This window comes from Convolutriloba macropyga, chromosome 1 (assembly GCF_964194025.1).
Source record: "Convolutriloba macropyga chromosome 1, txConMacr16.3, whole genome shotgun sequence".
In the NCBI taxonomy this organism is placed as follows: Eukaryota; Metazoa; Xenacoelomorpha; order Acoela; family Convolutidae; genus Convolutriloba; species Convolutriloba macropyga.
Window position 1 is genome coordinate 81254201 of NC_134468.1, and position 22870 is coordinate 81277070.

The 22870-nt window shown below is 36.9% G+C and overlaps 2 protein-coding genes across 2 annotated transcripts in view; both read right to left on the reverse strand.

Annotated features, from left to right (window-relative positions):
* LOC142343159 (pre-rRNA-processing protein TSR1 homolog) overlaps window positions 1-22870 on the reverse strand; it is a 392765-nt gene that overhangs the window by 227975 nt on the left and 141920 nt on the right. The gene's annotated exons all lie outside the window — the stretch shown is intronic.
* LOC142351991 (fatty acyl-CoA reductase 1-like) overlaps window positions 1-22870 on the reverse strand; it is a 39687-nt gene that overhangs the window by 12107 nt on the left and 4710 nt on the right. Inside the window, exons 2-5 of the mRNA XM_075404292.1 lie at window positions 15302-15617; window positions 7810-7989; window positions 6712-6940; window positions 1982-2100 (exon numbers count right to left, since the gene is read on the reverse strand). Of these exons, the coding sequence (XP_075260407.1) occupies window positions 1982-2100; window positions 6712-6940; window positions 7810-7989; window positions 15302-15617 (844 nt within the window). The remainder of the gene's footprint in view (window positions 1-1981; window positions 2101-6711; window positions 6941-7809; window positions 7990-15301; window positions 15618-22870) is intronic.

Genomic DNA, 22870 nt, shown 5'->3' on the forward strand with positions numbered 1-22870 from the left:
ATATATATGTTAATAAGAATAGCTAACATATGGGAGGATATTCTGTACTATCTACCAATGGGATATTATTGGAAAGTTGCGAAAACAAGTTAATTATGCAGAATAGAGAGAAAACTTGACAAATCAATTTATTCAAAAGAAATTGATTTTCCGAAAGAAATGTATTCAAAAGAAATTATTCGAAAGATATTCAAGTTATGTTATACAAGAAAAAGTGAAGCAATTTGGCGAGAAAGAGTCATTTCTACTATTAACAGAAATATATATATATATATATATATATATATATATATATATATATATATATATATATATATATATATATATATATATATACCATTTGAAAATCAGAGCAAACTTAGCAAATGCGGCGTGCAAAAACAGCAAACGAAATAGTTTTGAGAAACATTTAGACATTTGTGATACAGACAAAAAGCGAAATTCCTTAATAAATTTTATGGATACACTGAACTTTAATTTTAGAATCAGAGCTGATTTAAAAAAATAAAGGTGTTTAGAGAGTACTACGAAACTGCATATGCAATTTTCGTATACATTTCTAACACCAATGGGGGTACCTCCATTGCAGAGGAGAAATTTTTGAAGCAGTTGTTTTGCATAGCAAAGTGAAAGATTATGTAACAGATTGAAACAGATTAACAGTAATTTGTAACAGATTATGTGTTCTTCTCAGATTGTAACAGTTTTTGTGCTCTTCTCCTGAAGTAATCAGTTCATCCATTACTCCTTGGCTCTAATAAAAAATTTTGTAAAGGATTGTTTTGACGTTGTCTTCAAACTACTTATAAGGCCAAGACCGTTATTTTTTGAAATTTCAGTAGCAGCCAGTCAGTGTTCAGTTTATCAAATGCAGATAAGAACAAATTCAGAAGCTAAAACATATATTAAAATCTGAGAGCTCTGTTTGCACGATAAACCACTCTTTTTATACGATTAAATTGTAAAAGAAGAATTAAGAGGGAAAAATTTTTGAGGCTTCACAAATTTTTGCTTAAATAATAGATTTTGAGACAATCTTTTTTAAAAAATTGTTAGCTCTAAGCGTGAATCATTTCTCTGATAATTTGTTTCCTTTTCTCTAAAACATAAAAGTTTGTTCTTACTTTGTTTTTGTCAAATTTAGACATCGTTGTTGAAAGCTATGATATAACATAAATACTTAGAAGCAATTTCAAAAATATGAATTCCTCCATATTGAAAATTTGTTGAATTTTCTAAAACCAAGATTCGAAACGAATTCATTTGTATTTAATTTTGTTGCCGCATATTTAACAATAATTTGATTTTGCCACTTTCTACACTCCATGTTGAAGATGCGAATTTTAGACGGATCTTTTCAACAATTGCCCCCCTTTTGCAAAAGGTGGAGCTATTCTTGAATAGAATTTAAACGAGTGGTTTATTAACCAATCATAGAATACTAATAACTTGCCACGCATGCGCACACTATGTTAGACTGAATAGAATAAAATACGCCATGCTATGGCAATTAGCCAAAATGGAATACAAAGCGAAAAGAATTTCCGACTGGTGGGTAAGAGGGCGCGCTTCATAACCGACCCTCAATTTCCGGATTAAATCCCACGGCGCATGAGAGCCATGGCCGTGAACAGCGGTCTGCAGTTGCGCGACAAGTGATTTTCGGCTATTCGAACTGCAGGCGAAGTGATATTGTGTTAAAGTATAGCACTGAAGTGGGCGATTCTGTAATAGGTACCCAGAGTGGGGAGCTACTGTTGAAAAGATCTATCAGACAATAAATTGGTGCAAACGAGAACACGAATTTTTTTTGGAAGTGACTGGTTTGGTTATTTATTATTCAATACCCCTTATTATAATTTTCAGCCAATGTAAGATATGTTGACGTCTCAACAAATAGACGCACCATTTTCAACGAGACTGAGTGACCAAGAAATGTAAACCATCGTTAGAAATGCATTAGAACGGCAATAAAAATTACTTTCTGTATGCCCTGAACCAAGGGGCAGCAATGATGACGTCAGCAACTATGTCCACTGGGACTATGTTGGCAGTCACCTCTGGTCGTCCTTTCATTGTCATCAACACTCCCATACCATTCTAGATAGTAAAGTAAAGTAAAGCAAATGTAAAGTGTAAGTCAGCAGAATTTAAGACAGTTCTAGTGAAGTGAAACTCAATGAAAATAAAAGAACTGCCCCCCATCTTTTTGGCGCTGCAGAACACTGATTTTTTTTCGTTTACAACAACATTTTTGCGGTCCATGGCTTGCATGAAAACTCCCGTCATCTGATACAATATAACACTTGTCACCGACTATGTCATACATTGTTGAGGATATATACAATTAAGATGTTTATAATTAAGGCAAGCCTTTCATGAAAAATGCGCTGAAACGAATTGAGGTAGAAATGCGTTCGCCGAAAATCGAAATTTAGTAAAAATGTGTGAGAAATGTGGTCGAAATTGCGGAATTTTGCTGCTTAGGAGTACTAAATATTAATTTTAACCTTTGAACGAAATTTAACCTATTCATCAATCGCTGAAATAATTATGCGCAAATAATGCGCTAGATACTTGACCCGTGTTGAGACATATTCTATTAGTTGCTCTAAAACTGAATCTTTTCTGCTAGCGCCCCCTTCCTGCGCTTAGTTTGCCCCCCCCCCCCATTTACACATTTGCCCGTTTGCCCCCCCCCATAGAAGCTACAGTTGAGTGAGTTTATACAAAAACTGTCAAATTTATGAACAATATGATTTATTAAAAGCTAGCACAGCTATAGTTTGAAGGTATTCCAGGGTTGGAGTGACCTCTGATCAGACCCAACTCCAACGCACACGGCGTGTTTCCGGACCAAAATTGCGGGGTCCTTAAGTATGATCAGAGGCCACTTCGGTCTGGGAATGGTCTGATCAGAGGTCATATCCGCATGAACTTGTCTGATCAGAGAAGATTTTGAGCGCAATGGGGTCTGATCAGAGACCATTTCCAGCGCATTTTTTCTTTTAATTCTTTGTGTTTTTTTTAAATGAGAGATGTTGGCTCTGCCTAGAGACAACAAAAAAGCAGCATTCTGATTAGAGACACATCTAGAGTCTGCTGCTTCTGATCAAAACCAAAGGGGTCTAGGTTGATAGCAAATGCCGGTCCCCTTAAGAGGAAATATTGATTTACTCAAGACCACGACGTTTCTCATGGAAAGCTGTATAAGTCATCCATTGAGTCAGAAATATGCACTAATAGTATGTTAAATATTTTTTTCTCAATATTTGGGTTTAGTTTTCATTAGCAACACTTTTCGAATTGGCTTTTCCTCAGATCACTTTAATATTGCAAAATTAATTTTTATGAAATGAATATATTATAGCAAAATTAAAAAGATTCGTTAAAAATATTCACTGATCAGACAATTTTAAGCGCAACTGATTCTGATCAGAGGCAATTTTGAGCGAAAAATAGTCTGATCAGACGTAAATTTTGGGCGCACAATCGTCTCGACAATGGTCTGGATCATGATCGCACATTCGTCTGGACAGTGTTCTGACTTCGATCTGATCAGAGGTCATTTCTGTCTGGCAGGGTCTGATCAGAGACACCGAGCACATACGGTGTTTAAAGCGCACTTAAGTCTGATCAGTGGACACTTTGACCTGGGATGGTCTGATAAGAGGTTACTTTCGTCTGGTACGGTCTGATCAGAAGCCACTTCCGGACGGCATCTCAACTTGGGTTACGTATTACAATCAAAATTTGTTGCATATAATATAAGCATTAATAAAAACTTCTGTGTTGTATCATTTTCAGTGTGATCGGCTACAATAGGGGTTCGGTTTTTGAATTTTTCTAAAGGAAACTAATCTAAAAAGGCCTTTGATCTCGCTAGACACTGTTGTTTCAATGAAATGCAAGTATCGCTTTTACAATACGCGGAAAATTAGATTTTGGGTATGCTAAATTAACGGCTATATAGGACTGGGTTGGCGCTAGCAGAAAAGCTCCAGTAACATTTATCGCTCATTTTGCTTAAATTGTTGGCTAAGTTTCTCAATTTATGGTTGTTGGCTAAACGCCCTGTTGGCCAATATGGCGGCCACCGTTTTGATGCGACTGTAAAATAAGTGTTCGGCATAATTTTTGAGGCTTGCAATAGTAGCAGATTTATGCAATATTGGTAGTGACCTTTTTGAGTAAGTGTTTTTATGGGGTGCTCATTATTTATCTTTTAATGTCCTGGAACTTAAAGGAGATTTATCAGATTTTATTGAATTGCATGTTTGTGAAACGTAAAAAAAGCATTTAACGGTGATTTTGTTTGAATTTAGCAGTTCTTTTGAGAAGGACTAAGAGGTAGGTAAACAAGCTTAGAAATAGAGTTAACTTTTGTTCATAAAAGACAAATTTGGGCTCTTATTTATCGTGTATGAATTTTCAACAATCACAACAAATTTGTTGCTAAAATTTAATGGAAAATTATTGCAATTTTTTGCATGAAATAAGCTAGAACTTTTTAACAGAACACTTAATTACCAAAACACATTTTAGACCCTACTACTTGACTATTGTTTAGTAGTTTTTGTGTTTCTAATTATCAGGTGATTGCTCATTTATGTGTATAAATGAATAGTTTGAGTTATTTATGTTTCATCTTGTTTGCAGAATTAATAGTGCATAACTAAATGTAGCCATGGCTGAATGCTATGAAAAAATGACTTTTAGGGATTTTTATTGTCTAAGTGACTTTTAGAGAACTCTCAATTAAAAGAGGCATTAAAAAACCATTAAAAACTAGTCATGCAACCAAATATGAGGAAAATAGTTTGCAGTAAACATAATCTTGACTTTCTATCTTAATTGCTTTTTAATACTTTTTATTACAATCCAAAATGTTTGGACTGTATTGGTGCGCTGTTTTTTTTTAAATCTGTTCACAGTTTCTGACGCCTTCTCACGTAAAGAAAAAATCAAATTAGAGAAATAAGTTTAGTCATTATGCAGTAGTAAAGAGAGCGAAAAAAAACAAGTTCCGTTGAAGCGCAACTTTTTCTCAAACTTTCTTTAATTTGAACAGAAAAACTGGTTTTCGAGCAAATTTTCAATTTTTGAGGGGAATTTTTTTTCACTAGCCTCAATCTGACTCCTTTTTTAGTGTTTTTCAAGTGAATCCTTTTAAAATTGTGCATATGTTTTAAATGCGCCTATTTGTGATTGATTCAAATTTTTAACGGGAAACTAATGATTTTTACCACATTGACTCTGTTTTTGTCATAAAATAATCGGGAATGTCTGAGTTTCACCGCTTTTGCCAATTTCTTGAATGACTTATCAGTTAGTAGTTTCAGTGAAAGGTCTCACTGCTGGCTAATGAGCCGTAAATGAACATAATTATTTGTTAGATTTTAAATCCTATTGTCTGTAAGACTTTAATAATGTTTGATTTCAGAACTTTTTTTTATAAAATTGTTAAAGTTTGCGAAAATTTGCTGTTTTTTGTTTTGTCATTTAATTTCGTTAGAGACCGGTTTCTAAACGATTAATATATATTTTCAGTTCAAAACTAATGCTTTTTTGACTTTGACACTAATTGTTGTAAGGAAAATATATTAATTTTTCGACTCTTAATCGATTCTATTGTTATTTTTTTTATCATTTTATCTCATACATGACAGTTACTATAGGTTGCTATGGATTTTCAAATGAACCAAGTAAATTGTTTCTACGCTAGTACCATTTTTTTAGTTTTGTAAGTATTTTTTGCACTCATTGCTGTCTTATTTTTAAATCTCATTAATGACAGAAAAAATTGTGAAGGGAAATCTTTGTTTAAGTCTTTAGATTATGAATTTTGTGACATTGACACTAATTGTTTTCAAAAAAAGATAATGAAATTTGAGTTTTTACAATAATTGTTATATTTTTTTGTGTGTTGTGGTTACATTAAAGCTGCCAAAAGGTTGTTTATAATTTCTAAAAATTTATGGTATGGTGTGATGAAAGTATTTTAAAGATATTCTGATCTTTGCCAATTTTTTTTTTGATTTGTGGCTCTTCCTTGCTCTGTTTGTCATTTATTCTCATCACACAAAGCTGTTGTATTTTGTACTCATTCTAAGGATTCATAGAATCAATTTTATCTTGATTTGTTGATGTTTTAAGTGATTCTTTTAACACTAGATCTTGGAGAAAAAAATAATTTCTATATGTTTTTAGTGTTTTTATTTGATCATTTTTTGCGCATATACGGTCATGGGCTCTGTTGGCTGTCTTTTTGATCTTGTTCTAAAATTTATGATAAGTTTCAGGTCAGTAGTTAACTCAGTTCTTTGGATTGCAGTTCTTGAGTTCCTAAGTTTTTGCCGTTACCCATAGCGGAAAATATTACTGACATTTGCGTTCTATTGTTTTTTAAGACTCAGATTATAGGACATAATTATGGGTCAAATTATATGGTTATTTTGGGCTCCAATTCATACCAGAGACACAGCATTAGTCATATCACATTTTTCTTGCCGAGAGGTCAACTAATGAAAATACCTATAAAGTTGAGGTGGAGGAAGGGGGGGGGGTTCCCAAATCTACTCAATTATGCCAAAATATGAAGGACTGCATCAAAAGACAGCCCATGCTTTTTTCACAGCTTTTGGAGTCAAGCACGGTCTTTTCAAGGGCGTTGACCTCTCAATTAGGGTTCTGTCGTTTTTCTATATCTACCGAAACGAAGGCTCCTGAGTTGGTGCTTAAATTGTCAACCCATCCAGCTATGGGCTGTTTGAGGCTGCTGCCGACTAGGTTGGGTCTCACAATGACATATGACAGAGGTTCTTTCTTGTTCTCAGCCACGAAAAGACTCTCGGCTAATTCTTTAGAGAAACAATATGTGTTCGGTTTTTTGCCTAGTAAGGCGGGAGTTGATTCGGTCAACACGTCTTCTGAAGTGCTTCTAAAAAAATCAGGCAGCAGAATTTAAAAAACTCCACGGTGATGGAAAAACATTGGTACATGAAAACATTATTTCATTCGATAGTCAGATAGGTTGTTGATCCAGTTGTGCGAAATTATTCCTCTTATTAGCCTGCTGAACAAAATTTGGATCTTTCCCATTATACACCCTCACCCGAAATAATAACACCCCCCCCCCCCCCTCCATTATGGTCTAATTACCATGATTGAGGGGGGGGGGGGGAGGGGGGCTACAGGTATTATTAACTGGCAACCAATTAATCAGAATTCAAGCTGGCAACTCGGCCTCACACCAAGCGTTATGGTTGGACGAAGTAGTGATTTTTTGACCAATCAGATTTGTCGGCCACTCAAAATTAACCCGTTGGCTAAGTTATTCACGTGTTCTTTTTCGTCTGTCCCTCATCTGTTCCAATACTACTTGCACTGTTAAAAGCCGGGGATTTTTTGGGTCTTCCCACTGTAGACCCCCCCCCCCCAGCTTAGTGGACAGATAACCTATAGCCCCCCAATCATGGTTAATATGCCATAATGGGGGCTATAATTTCATGGGGGGCTATAATGGGAAAGACCCGAATTTTTAATGTTAAGGGAAACGCAACTTTGGTCTGCAAGATAAAATTCAAAACTTTTTAATTATTATTATGGGTTCTAAAAAACTAACGACTTTTTTTAGCGTTATGAAGCAACACAATAATCAACTTAGTATGATAGAGCAAGATCATAGTAGCAGTATGTGAGTTTATACTTTTTATTGTTTTTATTGTTTTTTAACAATAAAAACTTTTTATTGTTTTTTAACAGGTATTATATCGGATCATTACAAGTGATAAGCTTCACTTTACTTACTGTACAGTATCAATAATTCGATAAGGATCATTCTTCTGATTGTAGACCATTTCCCGAATATTAGAGTGGTCGCAATTCACGTATGCCGTTGAAACGTACACTACTGACTTCAGTTGCGGTAGCTTCCTACTCATTTCAATCACACGAAGGGTGCCTAGGGTGTTAATCTCAACAGCTGTCCTGAAAGGAATTGAGGTTATGAGTTGATATGAAATATGTCCAGACTAAAGTGCGCTCGAAGCCTTTTCCAGACCATGTAATTCGAGCGCACCGGGAACATGTGTGTGCTCGAAGATCGTCTGATCAGGGGTCAATTCGGTCTGGCCACCTCGGCCTGGGTGAAAACAGCCATCACAAATTTATAGTAAGTAGACATTTGCTGTTAGTCGTATCGGGTTATTAGTGGACCGAAACAAGACATTTAGTTAGATTTATATCGTTAATAATTAGTGTAGAAAATTGATGGATCACTGTTCTCAACTTACAAGTGTAGATATATAGTGTAGCTAGAGATCTAGAGATACAAATGTAGCTTATAAGTGTATAGTATAACTTATAAGTGTAGCTTAAAATAATAGTTCCATTTTTTAATTGATTGTTTTTTAAGCTTTGTTGCCTGATTCACAAAAAAGACAAGATTGTCTTCGAGCTTTTCAGTAAATTTTTTCATCATGATAAGTTCAAGTCAACGTCTGTGGACTGAATTTCAGAATCTGTACTCAGAATCGTAGCGAGTTATGCTCACCATAATATGTGCCCGTTGACAATAAAATACACCTTTTTTTGATTAAAACATCCGCCAGTTCAGTTGCCCTATCTTGAAAGGATTTATCGTGACGATGACGTCACCTCGACTTGATTGACGACGATTTGATTAAGCACAATCTTTGTAACAATTCTGATCCTGAGGAACAAGGAAGGTTGGAATGAATTGAATCCCTAGTCTAATTTTGTCAAAGGATAACAACATTGCGTTTTGAAACAATTAATTACAACAACAAGAACTGCCACTAAAGGGGATAAAATGACGGAGAACATAATGGAATTTGTAAGAGACGAGAAGAGTGAATTTTACAACAAGAGAAAAATAACAAAAATCCGAGAGTACCAAACCTTACAATTTAAGAACCCAAATGCAGCGTTCTGCAAAACGTCTGTAATAAATACATAATCAACCGTGTTTTACTTGTGTACTTCTGTCTACTTTATTTCTTAAGATTCATTTGAGACTTCTTATTAGTCAGGTTTTTGCTGCGTTACCGAACCACCATACTTTGTGATAGGTCTCAGCCATTTACAGTGATACAGACTACAGAGATTATTTTCACAAGCAGTTCAAATTCAAAAAATTATGAGAGAATACTATAGTATCAGAATATAGCTCGTTATTGATCAGAATTTAGCTCGTTAGTGATCAGACTATAGGCAGACTTTAACTAGGAAGCTCGTTCATGTACGCAGACTTTAATATGGCATTCTTCCATGTAATCAAAAACCGCACTTTACCCCCCCCCCCCCTGTGCGTTTTTAATTGTCTGGTCATTAACACACACCTTTGCCTGGGTAGACCATACTATACAGCACAGTAAGTGTTTCCGACTAAAATCTTGATAAAGATCACGTTCCATAGAAAGGATGCTTGAAGTGTAGGGGTTACCGTTGCTCCTGTGCTGGAGTACGGATTCCGGTAGTTGTCAATTTTCTTATGCGCATGGATCTGTCCGCGTGATTTTGGTACCTAGGAAGAAATTGATTTCCTTCATTTAGGTACTGCACTCGAGGCTCAGGCTTTAAAAAGTTGCGTTTATGCTGACTGTGACAAAATGCGTCATTGAAGGTCAGTATTTTTAATGGACTCTGATTCAAGGTGCCACGTGCCCTTTTTTGGCTCAGGACACATGCGCAAGCATAAGATGTACAACGGCAGCATTCGTTCACGGATATCAATGGTGAGCATCAGAATTATTGCTTTTGAAAGACCACGAGTTGTCTCAGTGTAACAGCTGCTCTCCCAATCGGTTGTGACCAGGAAAACTTTACACCGCCCAGTTCCTTTCAGCGGTTCAAAATCTGTCCCGACATGTTGTTTTTGCAGTTCGCTTTTATAACTGTATATCCGCTATGTTCCTACCCTTGCATTAAAGTTCGTTTGACTGTTTACTAGTTTTAGTTTTTTCATTATTGAATTGGACTGGATTGCAACAGCTCACAAAATACGGGATCTCTATATGAATACCAGTTCAATCCGATAGGAAAACAAACAACAAGCCAACTGTCAGTGCCCATCTTAAGGACTATCTTTAAATGCACGGCTTGTACTGTTAAACATTGTCTTCAATGCTTGCTGCACATATGCATTGATTTTACCAGTATGTTTTAATGGCTGAATCGTTCCCAAGGAAATTTGACTTTCTTCTCTACAGCCTGCGTTTTAGTAGCTGAAGTGGGTATGTTTTCTTCGCTTCGTCCAAGGCAAAAACAAGTGTGACTTGCTCAGGCCATTTGCTTTTTGGTTGCCTTAACTAGGCCGGCTGAGTAAGCCACTCGCTTCTCTTGAGTTTGTTCGCTTTGGTGAACTTTTTGATCCAAAAACTTGGCGTTGATACTCGTATATTTGTAAATGTTAATTAAATTTTGGTCTCCATAGACAGCTCAGGCAGCTCTTGTCTTGTTACAGAACTTGCACTTGCAAAAATATTGATTCAAAATCGGCTGTCAGGGCTAATGATCCTTCAAGAAATCAGAAATTTGTTTCAATCAACCGATGCTGTAAATCAAGTCGGTCTATTAGTCAGTTAGTAGTTCAAGCACAGTTCTTTCTATTTCAATGCAGCGTTGAAAACGCAAAAAATTTTGTCAGGCTGGTTAGGGCTTAGCATTGGATTGTGTGGCAAGTATCATTTTTCCCAAAAATTCCTTTGGGGAAAATGTTCAAAAAGGTTCAAAATTTTCACAAATTTTTTGTCAACGTCTGTATATAGTGGCTGTTGATACAAACTTAAAAAGTTTGGGTTACATTGGAATCTTCGCTCCAATAAGTAAAATTGACCCAAGGCCCGAGCTGTAGTCGTTTGGTAGGTTTGGCTCTGGTTCACTCCGAAGCATACCCAATTCATACCGCTTGACTTTGAAACTTGTCGTATTCTCTATTAATTCTTGTGCTTGCAATCCTCTCCTGGACTGACTGACGACATTTAACTTGCAGGCATAATTTTCTAGATTCCAACCGGATTGACAGTTTTCTGCGATTTTCACGTCTTCTGTGCAGGAAAAATGACATATATTTTGTCTTCTCTTACCCTTTTCTGGTCCACAGACTACCCATCCTTATTCAGTCAGGACAGCAACAGCTTCAATTCGTGTACTTATTTTGTATTGTAATGACTTTTAAAATTCATTGGAATTTTGACCTATGATAATGCCGACTTCCATCAAATTGAAACTTTTGAATAAAAGTACACTCAAGTAGTTAAAACTTTTGTTTACGTTTTTCGTAGTCATAGTTTGTATTTTGCTCTGGAATAAACGATCGCACACGCGCCACAAGAGAGTGCACTCTTCAATGCAGTCCATTTGTTGTTAGTGGAACTTTATTGGTCTTCAGATCCTCTTTCCGTGAAAGCCATCTATGTTAAGCGTTACCTCGGTTTTTCAACTTCTCTTTAACGCTCTGATCAATGAAAGATACCATTGATTCACTGCCCACAAAAACGTATGTGTTCGCTTGGTAGCCTCTACTCTGGATTGAGTCGGGAACTATCTGAAGAAAGCTTTTAAGTTCGGTACGTTGATTTGTTTTTGCAGCGCTTACGTTGACTGCGAGATTACCCTGGTCCATTTGGTTTTCTGAATGTAGCAATCAGTTGTGAAATTTGTGACAACCATTTATGTTGCACGCGTTGACTTTGCACTTTTGATTGCATCTCATTTGCTCGGACATCCATAATATAAGCGTTGCATTCTGACTGCTACATATCGATTGATAAAATTCATGTACTCGAATAGTTGGCAGTTCTAAAAACGATGGGTGCCATCAGCTAGTGGACATTGATTGCTTTGCGTTGACTTTGTTTCTTTAACGTTGGAACTGGCACTGAATTTCGATGTCTTTGTGAAACGGTTTTCTCCTCTGGCTTTGCGTCTGTCTTGTTTCTGGCATTCTTGTTTAAGCGCTGAGAATCCTTCATGAACTAACGCCAGTTTTCCCAATCATTTTAATGAAAAATCGGAACAGTTGTATATTCCTGGCAATCGTCTACAAAACCATCCATAATTTTTTTATGATATTTAGTGGCAATTTTTTTATCACATCGAGAAACGTTGCATTTGATTGTAAATCGCCGTCTTAATTGCTTTGCTTCAAAACTTTGGCAAAATTGATTATCGTTATTTAGTAATATAATAAAACGTGCGGATCGTGGGTTTTCATAAATTGTTGTTTACGCATTGTCTCAGGCTGGCCTTCAACAAAAAGATCTAAGAATACTTCAAAAAACCCTTGCCCGATATCGCTGGTTAAGCTTTGCAACTTAAAACTGAAGTGGCTCAATTTCTCTGAGCCAGAAATATTACGTCGGTGCACGATGGCGACAAACATAGTTGGCCATTTCGGCCATTCTAGTGGATTATCATATAAAGAGATTTCGAACTTTATGTTTGGGTAGTTGACCTCTTCCAATGGGTTTTTCGTACACAAAGTCTTCTTAAGCCTGGGTTAAACCGTAACGCTCTCTTTTTGATGACCTTCGCTTGCGTGAACAATCTTCTACAATACTTGTGGAACTGTTTTCTGGCTCTTCTCTGGAACAATCGCAGTTATGTTTTATGCTCTTTCATGTAAATAAGATCTGTCAAGCCATAAGAATACGTCCGTGTTTCTAGTCTCCTTTATGTTAAGGGCTTCCGTTTGGTACTCCAGTTTTAGTGCACCGTTTTTTTTGAAAAAATTGAAAAAATGCATCTCTATCTCAAGATCCTTCCATTTAATCCCGAATTTTATTTTCTTTAATCGAAGCTTGGACGAAAAATCATCCCTCAAGGAAGCAAAATTCTTAGTTTCCTTTTACTTCCTTCTTGAGTTTTTTGAATTGTTGTCTTCGTCTTCATTACCATTCTCAGCTGAAAGAGAATAATCGTGATCTAATGACTGTGAATTGTTTCAAGGTGGCTCTTGATCACTGTTTTTTAGAACTGAACTACTTTGCTGAATTGACATTGTATGTTGTCCATGGATATACGGTTATCATCGCGCATTCACAATTTGAAAGCATCTTTTCTTTTTTTGGTTTTGAGTTCACTGGAGTTTTCTGGATTTTGCTTCATCTCACTTTTCTTGCCCACAGAATTTTCAATGTTGTTGTCAAATTGCAGTATCTGCTGATAGATACTATTGAGTTGTTTTGGTCGATATTTCTCCTTGGTGAGCTCAAACTCTTCTGGCTGTTTCTCCTTCCAGGGGTTTTTCAAATTGTTAATTTGTCTCTCCGAATGGCCCAGACACTCTGACCAAGTCATTTTGCCATTGATTTGAGGCGGCCGTTTGAATCTCTACCTTGCTTTATTCGCTTGAATTAAGTTTTGCTATTCAAAAGGTAATGCACTTAACCTAATTGTCTTTGCATTTTTGAACTACAATACGGGGTTGTGTTTTGTTCATCAATACCTTTTGCAGTTTGACTGATAGCTTGGACAACAGTTTGTTTTCCTTTTTCCTGGTCGGCGGACCAAATTTGACGGCTGCTCTCCCATGTTTGTAATTTTAAACCACCCACTTTGTTTCAGCCGTTCAAAATCTTTCAGGGTGTTTTGTTTTTGCAGTGCGCTTTTAAAACTGCAAATCCGATACGTTTTTACCATTGCATTGCAGTTCGTTTGACTATATGCTAATCTTAATTTTTTAAATATCGAATTCAATTGGGTGGCTACAGATCACACAATACAGGATCTCTATATGTATACCAGATCAATCCCATACGGACACAATTCGATGACAGAGACATTTGTCTAAGTCTTTTTCATGCAAAATTATTTAACCATAAAGTGATGTCAGACCTTGCCCTTTGTACTCAGGAGTTGAAATACCAGAAGTTGGGTTCTTAACAATTGAATTGCAGCTCCAATATTTCATTGTCACAGGACACAGTAGCAAGTAATATACAGCTTAATTATAATTTTCAATACAAAACAGTAATAATTTACTGCTCAAAAATATTTTAAGCGCAAGACACAATAACACGTTATTTACTGCTAAAGTCAGTTCTTTTGCAATGTTTTGTTGGGTTACAAGAAGAAAAGTCGTTAGCTAAGGCTATTACTGTTGATTCTGTTTGTTTTGCTAGTTTTATTTCCCTCTTTTTCTACACATCACGTGCCTATAACTGTACTAGTAACTAAAACCAAAACTGGGTCTACTACGATGACTAATGAACAATTAATACAAAACAATTTCCCTATCTTAGTTTTTATGCTGGTGCGTTGTGCTGTGCATGCTGTGAAAACTCAGCTTCAAGACTAAGGGATTATCTTAAAAGTGTCTAGGCGGTTTCAGCGTGTCGAGATCAAGTTTGGTTCTGGAGTACGCTGTGGCTTTGGTTAATGACTGGCTTTAGCTTTTAGTACTCAATTCTAGCTAGGCTCTAGGAACAATGGTCTGAGATCACAGCAATTGGTGTGGCCAGGTATTGGTTGGGGATTCGAAAACAACGAGTTTTCTGTTACTGGAACTGCTCCAGATATGACACAGATTCGCATTGCGTCATCATCTGAGCCTCATTTGATTTTTTATTGGATGATTTTAGATATAAAGAAATACTGTAAAAATGTTTTTCATAATACGGAAAAGTGTCTTAAAGATTGTGCCATGCAGATTATACTCGTTGGACTTTTGAGATTTTTGCATCGTGATTTCAGTTTTTGATTACATAAAGCAAGAAATTATTATACTTTTCACTTTTACTTACTGGTAACTAAATTTTTCAATCGTGATATTTCATTACAAAAAGATTTCTGATCTCGAATTAAATAAAGCTCCAAAATTATTTACCCTCAAACTATCAACGAAAATGTGACAGCGTTTGAAATTATTTTCCATCATTACTCAATTTTGGCTTGCAAAAAATGATTTCCAAAAAATAATTTTGATTTCCAAAAAATGAACATGCAATGAAAACTCAGACACTGTCGTATCAAGCTCACAACCATTTTTGCGATCTAAGTATTAAGATATAAAAACGAACTTTAACTGCAAAAACGGACAAAACGGTCGCTATAAGGGAGGGGACAAATTTGAGCATGTTTTAATTACAAATACACCAGAAGCATTCTCGTTCATTTTATAATTAAAGGACAGCAGACTATCATGTAAAATTTGTCAATCCTTTCTGTGAAATACCAATCTAAAAATATGTTAAATAATCGGTCACAATGAAAAGAAACTTTCAGTCAATTTATCAAAACTTGATAACCAAAATTGAAAGATGCGATCAGAACTGACTTGATTGGCTCCACGAATCGAATTGTAGCCGCTACATGCATCACCACCCCGATATTAGACTCTTGCATCATCGCTTCATCGTCACTAGAGAATCCCAAATTCTTTTCGGTCAAGTTTCCTTCGATCGGGATCAATTTCTCCGTACAATTGTCCAGTCCTCTCTCCGAAATCACTCGCTCGAACAAAGGCAAGTCGAGCATTGTTTTGATTCTTTCTTCTGGCGTGACGTCATTTTTTGCCCTTACAAGCATGTAGATTTTGTCGATTTCCGGACAACTTCGCAGGAGTTTCTCAAGGATAGATTTTCCAACGAAACCTGGAAAAAAAAGAGTTTTAATGATTATTAGGGAGGAGCAACTAATGTGAAATGGTACAAGGACTGAAACCGAACCAGTCTTGAAGGAATAACATTTTAATTTACTCGCTCAAATTTTTGTTTCTTTTGTAGTTCTTTCCCTCACTCTTTCGCTATTCTCAAGGCGCTATCTCTCTGGCCAAACTTACACTAAGCAACTAGATCCTGTTGTCAAAGCACATCAAACTTCTGTAATTCAAAACTTACATTAAGTAGTATTCTGAAAAGTCCAACATGATTCAAACATTTCATGCAAAATTTTCTATTGCTTTTGTCGTCTTCTGAATTTTTAACTAGGCTCAACAGTGAGCGGACTCTGTCGCCCAGAAGATCGATCAAATAAAATAAACCAAAGGTTTTGAATTGGTGAAAAGCAAGCAATACTTTGTTACTCTGCGATTTCCCCTCTTCCAATCTTGTATGCTGTTGCAAATTAGATTGCCTTGGAGTAAGTTAATTCACAATGGGGCTCGTAATATCAATTCTAGTTATAGGGATAACAAATGTAAGAAAATTACTCGCACATCATAGGAATGGACAAACTTGAGACAATTTATAATAGTAATTAAAATAATAATAAAAACAATATACACGGTTCACTTCCCAAATGAACTAAATCAAAACCGCTCACAGTATCCCAACTAGTCTTGCAATTACAACCTTCCAGAGTTGAGTCTCACTCTGAATCTCTTCCCTGCTTTTCACAATAGCTTGCAAAGTTTAGTCCCACTAAACCAACTATTTTCTCTCGCTTGTACAAAAATCTGTACTGTGTCCAAACTTCTGAATACTCGCAAAATTCTCTAAAGTCTCTCTCTCTCTCTCTCTCTGCGTGTTACTTCAATCTATACTCAACCAATACGCTCTTATCTTAAGCAAACAAACCTTAATCTCTTAAGTAAACATTGAAACTTACACTTGAAATTGTCACATCCTGTAGGAGGGCTTTGTTTGCTATGCAAACAAACCAATATCAAATTAAACTCTGTCATTCAACTGCTACCAACCATTGTTCAACATTCTCCTTATCTTAAGTACACGACCTTTGGACTCTTATGTAAACAAATCCACTCCACTTTATCTCATATTTGCACTTGACATGTCAATCAGTGTTTGCTTAGTAAACATTGAACGTTGCTCTGAAAAGTCTTATAACTCTATTTCCGCTAGAAAATTAATTAGCTGCAATCAATCCCTGTCAAAAATCAAGTGTTGAATAAATAACTAAACTCAACCCTAAACCAAAGATCAATTGTAATTTCCAATTTTGAAACTATTTCATGCAATTCACCAGTTAAAAACCGCCGAAAAGTCTAATATTCGTAAAAGCCCAAATTTTGACCTCTAGGGGTCATCCAAAAGTCATCCGTCCAAATTAGGGGTCAAGTTGATAAAAATAATTATCGTCACGGAAAGTCCTACCATAGTTGCCCCTACCCACAAAATTTTATGTCCTGAAAAATTACATTACTCTGAACTTAATACCCATTGCAACCCTTAGTTACTCTTATATCATCCTCGAACAGTCATTTTTCTGCTCAAAATATCGAAAACCTTCAAATCACACCACTTCCGGTGTTAATAGCTCGGAGTTTGCTGGTCGGATTGGCCCGAAAGGTATACCAGCATGAGAGGACCATTGGGTTTACATGCCAATAAAACTTGGTAAACGTCCGGTTAATATAACCTCCATGGGGGGGGGGCGGGAAATATCCACTTGGTGGTATTTCGAAAAACTGATAAATTGCCTTTTTGCTTACTCTAAATCAACAGAACTCTACTTAAATAGTTCAGATCAAAAAAGGTGTAACAGGCCGCGCATCCCTATTATGTATGGAAAATCATCAGGGGAACATCCCCACAAATTTTTAGATTCCAATGATGAACATAACTTAAAAAGTCAAGGGTAACAGATTTGGGAATGCCCATTATTTTGCAAATTCTAAGTCGCACTTTCATTTATTTCAAATTTAATTTCCAATTTTGATCAAAAAATATAGTTCACTTTAAATGTTCGCTCTCTAACTTTCTTCTAAATTTAAATCCCTCATTTCAACTTTGGCCTGATGCTCAAATACAACTTTGCTAAGTAAACGAAATATATCGACAGCTCAATATGTTTTGTTCATCAATTTGTTCGTTTAAGATATCTCACTCAAATCACCTCTCTGGCGCCTGCCAAACAATATCACTTTAAGAAAGTACGCTTAACTCAAGCGCCTAATTATTCTGTCTAATTTGACCTAAATTATATATCTTACTCTCCATCTCCCATGTCGTTTTACAAAAATTAAGGACTACTACACTCCTCCCTCCGAGATTATTATTCTCCCGAATAATTGCAAGCCGTTATCCTGTGACCCGATTGACCTACTCCTACGTAGTTTAACAACTGCCGAGCTAGTGAAGTGAACCACTTACCTTTAGCTCCGGGTTAATGTAAACTAACTGCACCAAAATTTGAATAGCTGTTGATTAAATCAGATTAGAAAACAATTTCTCATTTTCAAATTTTAACATATACTACCTAACTCATCAACATTGATTTTTGATCAAACTCTGTTGCCTCTGACATACATCTACCCAGGGAAACTAAAAATCACTAAAGTGAAAAAAATCTAAAAATAGATCTACCAGAACTATACATTTCCCTAAATCATCTTTTTTTTAAAAAAAAATGTCTTCGGCTATAGTGCTTGATCAAATTGTCTCGAAAAAATAGATTAAAACAATGTAGACAACAATTGGGTAAAAAGGCTTTAATAACCTAGCTGTCATTGTCCCTCATCATACACTCGTGCACTTGTACACGAAAACCTTCTTCCTCTGATGCTTGAATGGATGCCCACCTCTTCTTCCACTGTAGCTACCATTTCTCCTGTAATCCAGCCATGACTGCTGTCCTGATGCTTCCAAACGGCTCCACCTCTCCTTCCGGCTTAAGGATCGGTTTTCCAGCAATAGCCTTGCAATCTCTGGAAATCGTGATGCAATCCTTCTCTCCACTTTCTGCTTAACTTCCATCGAAAACCCGCAAGAGTCCTCCCTCCTAGGCTGTTGATCATCATGAACCCATATCTGCAACACTGTAGCCTTTGACATCTCATCGGTTTTCCCTGTTCTGTCAACTCCAGCATTTTCCACTTGATGCTCATCTGTTGGCTCGACAGAAACTCTATCATATAGCTGACTTTCATGCAATTGCGATTGCACCCATTCCTCCAACTCCTTTCCCAACTGAGCAAAACTACTTCGGTCAACTGCTGCCTTATCGTTTTGACCCTTCTGTGTTTCAGATATCAACAGCTGATCAATTCCTCCTGGACTTGTCCAGTTCTCCAAAGTGTCCATAGTATTTTCAGTTGTACACATTTGTGTCTCATCAGCCATGTGGGCGGCTTTGAAGAACTTCTGGTCCGCACCTCATGTCTTTAACTCCATCAAGGCCCAGGCTCCCAACATATCGTCTCTGCTAGCTTTGACAACACCACCAAAATTGCTCGCTATTGCAGTTACGTTGTCGCATGCTACTGAGTTCAAACTCGCGGCAAAACTTGTCTCGCTTCTCGCATCGTTGACATCAAATTCCTCTACATCCGAAAAATCTGTATCCGAAATATCTTCAAACAGATATTCATCATCCGACTGTTCATCGCTTAGCTCCTCAGACTCTGGTTACAGTACGTAATCCATATCCGTTGCATGATGCTCATCTGGTCCACAAGACTCAACTCTGCGCTCATTGATTTTTTCTTCTGTCGGAATTTACTTTTCATCACTGTTTTGATAATCGCTTAGCACTGCTATACAAATTTCTTGATTTACTTGACCGCAAAATTCCTTCGTAAACTCTGCCTCAGTTCCTGTTTGCACTTCATCGCTGTAACCTGAAATTCTTGTTCTGTTACCACTTTCATCAATTCTCTTATCTTCCATTTCTCCAGACAGATCTTTACCGAAAGCTCCTCTTTTTGACAAACCATAGCTGGACCCAATGCCAAACCCTTCAGAACTTCTGCCAGGTTGCCAAAATTGGTCAATTAAAGAAACGCCAGCGCTACTTCTTGTATGAATTAACTGCCTTTGAGAACACTGCTGTCGTTTTCTCTGATCCACAGTGCCACTGGTTTCACTGAATTCCACCCTACTTCCCGTTTTTCCTCTAACAAACAAATTGTAGCTTCGCTCATAAAAATTTGGATTGTCAGACAATCGTATGTCAAACTGATACAGGGTCTCGGTCAGTGTCCATGCTTCCTTCCTTGGAGTCGACCGCCAATAAACTCTTGGTAAATCACTTACTGCATTCAAAGCCCACCCACACAATTTTGTAGGCAACCACTTCATCATATCTTCTTCTGTCCATCCCAGCTTCATGCCAGTGCTCAAATAATGTTCACGCCAATCTTTCCAAATTTCGTAGCCTGGTGAAGGAAAACTCTTCACCAACTTATAACCAAACATAATCAAACTAAGTCAATTTTGGTGTGCTCTCAGCAGTTTCTCCGACGAAAAATATCGCACGCTCTGCAATTAATCAGACAATAACCCACAGCAAAAAGTAACAAAGAAGCGAAGCCCACCCAGGAGCGCCAATGTCGTCTTCTGAATTTTTAACTAGGCTCAACAGTGAGGGGACTCTGTCGCCCAGAAGATCGATCAAATAAAATAAACCAAAGGTTTTGAATTGGTGAAGCAAGCGTTACTTTGTTACTCTGCGATTTCCCCTCTTCCACTCTTGTATGCTGTTGCAAATTAGATTGCCTTGAAGTAAGTTAATTCACAAAGGGGCTCGCAATATCAGTTCTAGTTATAGAGATAACAAATGTAAGAAAATTACTTGCACTTCATAGGAATGGACAAATCTGAGACAATTTATAATAGTAATTAAAATAATAATAGAAACAATATACACGGTTCACTTCCCAAATGAACTAAATCAAAACCGCTCACAGTATCCCAACTGGTCTTGCAATTACAAACTTCCAGATTTGAGTCTCACTCTGAATCTCTTCCCTGCTTTTCACACTAGCTTGCAAAGTTTAGTCCCACTAAACCAACTATTTTCTCTCGCTTGTACAAAAATCTGTACTGTGTCCAAAATTCTGAATACTCGCAAAATTCTCTAAAGTCTCTCTCTCTCTCTCTCTCTCTCTCTCTCTCTCTCTCTCTGCGTGTTACTTCAATTTATACTCAACCAATACGCTCTTATCTTAAGCGAACAAACCTTAATCTCTTAAGTAAACATTGAAACTTACACTTGAAATTGTCAAATCCTGTAGGAGGGCTTTGTTTGCCATGCAAGTAAACCAATATCAAATTAAGCTATGTCATTCAACTGCTACCAACCATTGTTCAACATTCTCCTTATCTTAAGTACACGACCTTTGGACTCTTATGTAAACAAATCCACACCACTTTATCTCTTATTTGCACTTTACATGTCAATCAGTGTTTGCTTAGTAAACATTGAACGTTGCTCTGAAAAGTTCTTATACCTCTATTTCCGCTATAAAATTAATTAGCTGCAATCAATCCCTGTCAAAAATCAAGTGTTGAATAAATAACTAAGCTCAACCCTAAACCAAAGATCAATTGTAATCTCTAATTTTGAAACTATTTCATGCAATTCACCAGTTAAAAACCGCCGAAAAGTCTAATATTCGTAAAAGCTCAATATATGACCTCTAGGGGTCATCCAAAAGTCATCCGTCCAAATTAGGGGTCAAGTTGATAAAACTAATTATCGTCACGGAAAGTCCTACCATAGTTTCCCCTACCCACAAAATTTCACGTCCTAACTCCCACTAAAACACGAGCAATCACTGCGCACACTTTTCATCGACCTCCCGGATGACCCCAAATTTCAGAACTTAATAACTTGCGAAGTAGTGGTCAAAACGTCTTCGGGTAAAGTTTTCTAGTAACTATTGGGTGCCACCAACTTGCGTGCCAAGTTTCATGACCAACGGATCAGCCATTGCGAGTCGTTATCAATTTGAAATTTTTCAACGATTCGTGGGTGCCGAAACCCGAAAAATCCGAGGTCGTCAAAATTGACCGGGGTGGTTATTTTTTGTCACTAACTGTCTCAGTTTGTCATATTATTACCATTTCAAAGTCATTCGGCCGCTCAAAAAAGCCAATTTCCGGTTTTCGGCACTCGGGTCGTCCCGAAGCACCGACTTCCGGTCGGAATTTGGGAATGAAAATATCATCAGCCAAAAGCCCTTGAAAAGTTACGCTAACCCTCCAAAAATCATAGGGTTACTACCAATACTCCACGAGCAATTCAAATTTTACGTTCCGCAGCACGGGCGTGCGCTAGTTCCGTTCAAGTTGTTAGGGGATCAAATCCGACCTCAAAATCGGATTCCCCGTACCCAAATTAGTCTATCCCCCAAATTTCAGGTCAATCCGACTTCAACTTTTAGAGAAATTACTATTTCAATTTCAGTGTTAACTTTTTTAGTGAAAACTGCCTATTCTTATTTCAAAATGCTAATAAATTTCTCCCACAACTTCCTAAACCCTACCCATGATCATGTGCTACATTACTCTGGACTTAATACCCATTGCAACCCTTAGTTACTCTTATATCATACTCGAACAGTCATTTTTCTGCTCAAAATATCGAAAACCTTCAAATCACACCACTTCCGGTGTTAATAGCTCGGAGTTAGCTGGTCGGATTGGCCCGAAAGGTATACCAGCCTGAGAGTACCATTGGGTGTACATGCCAATAAAACTTGGTAAACGTCCGGTTAATATAACCTCCATGGGGGAGGGGGCGGGAAACATCCGCTTGGTGGTATTTCGAAAAACTGATAAATTGCCTTTTTGTTTACTCTAAATCAACAGAACTCTACTTAAATAACTCAGATCAAAAACGTGTAACCGGCCGCGCATCCCTATTATGTGTGGACAATCATCAGGGGAACATCCCCACAAATTTTCAGATTCCAATGATTTTGCAAATTCTAAGTCGCACTTTCATTTATTTCAAATTGAATTTCCAATTTTGATCAAAAAATCTAGTTCACTTTAAATGTTCGCTCTCTAACTTTCTTCTAAATTTAAATCCCTCATTTCGACTTTGGCCTGATGCTCAAATACAACTTTGCTAAGTAAACGAAATATATCGAGAGCTCAATATGTTTTGTTCATCAATTTGTTTGTCTAAGATATCTCACTCAAATCACCTCTCTGGCGCC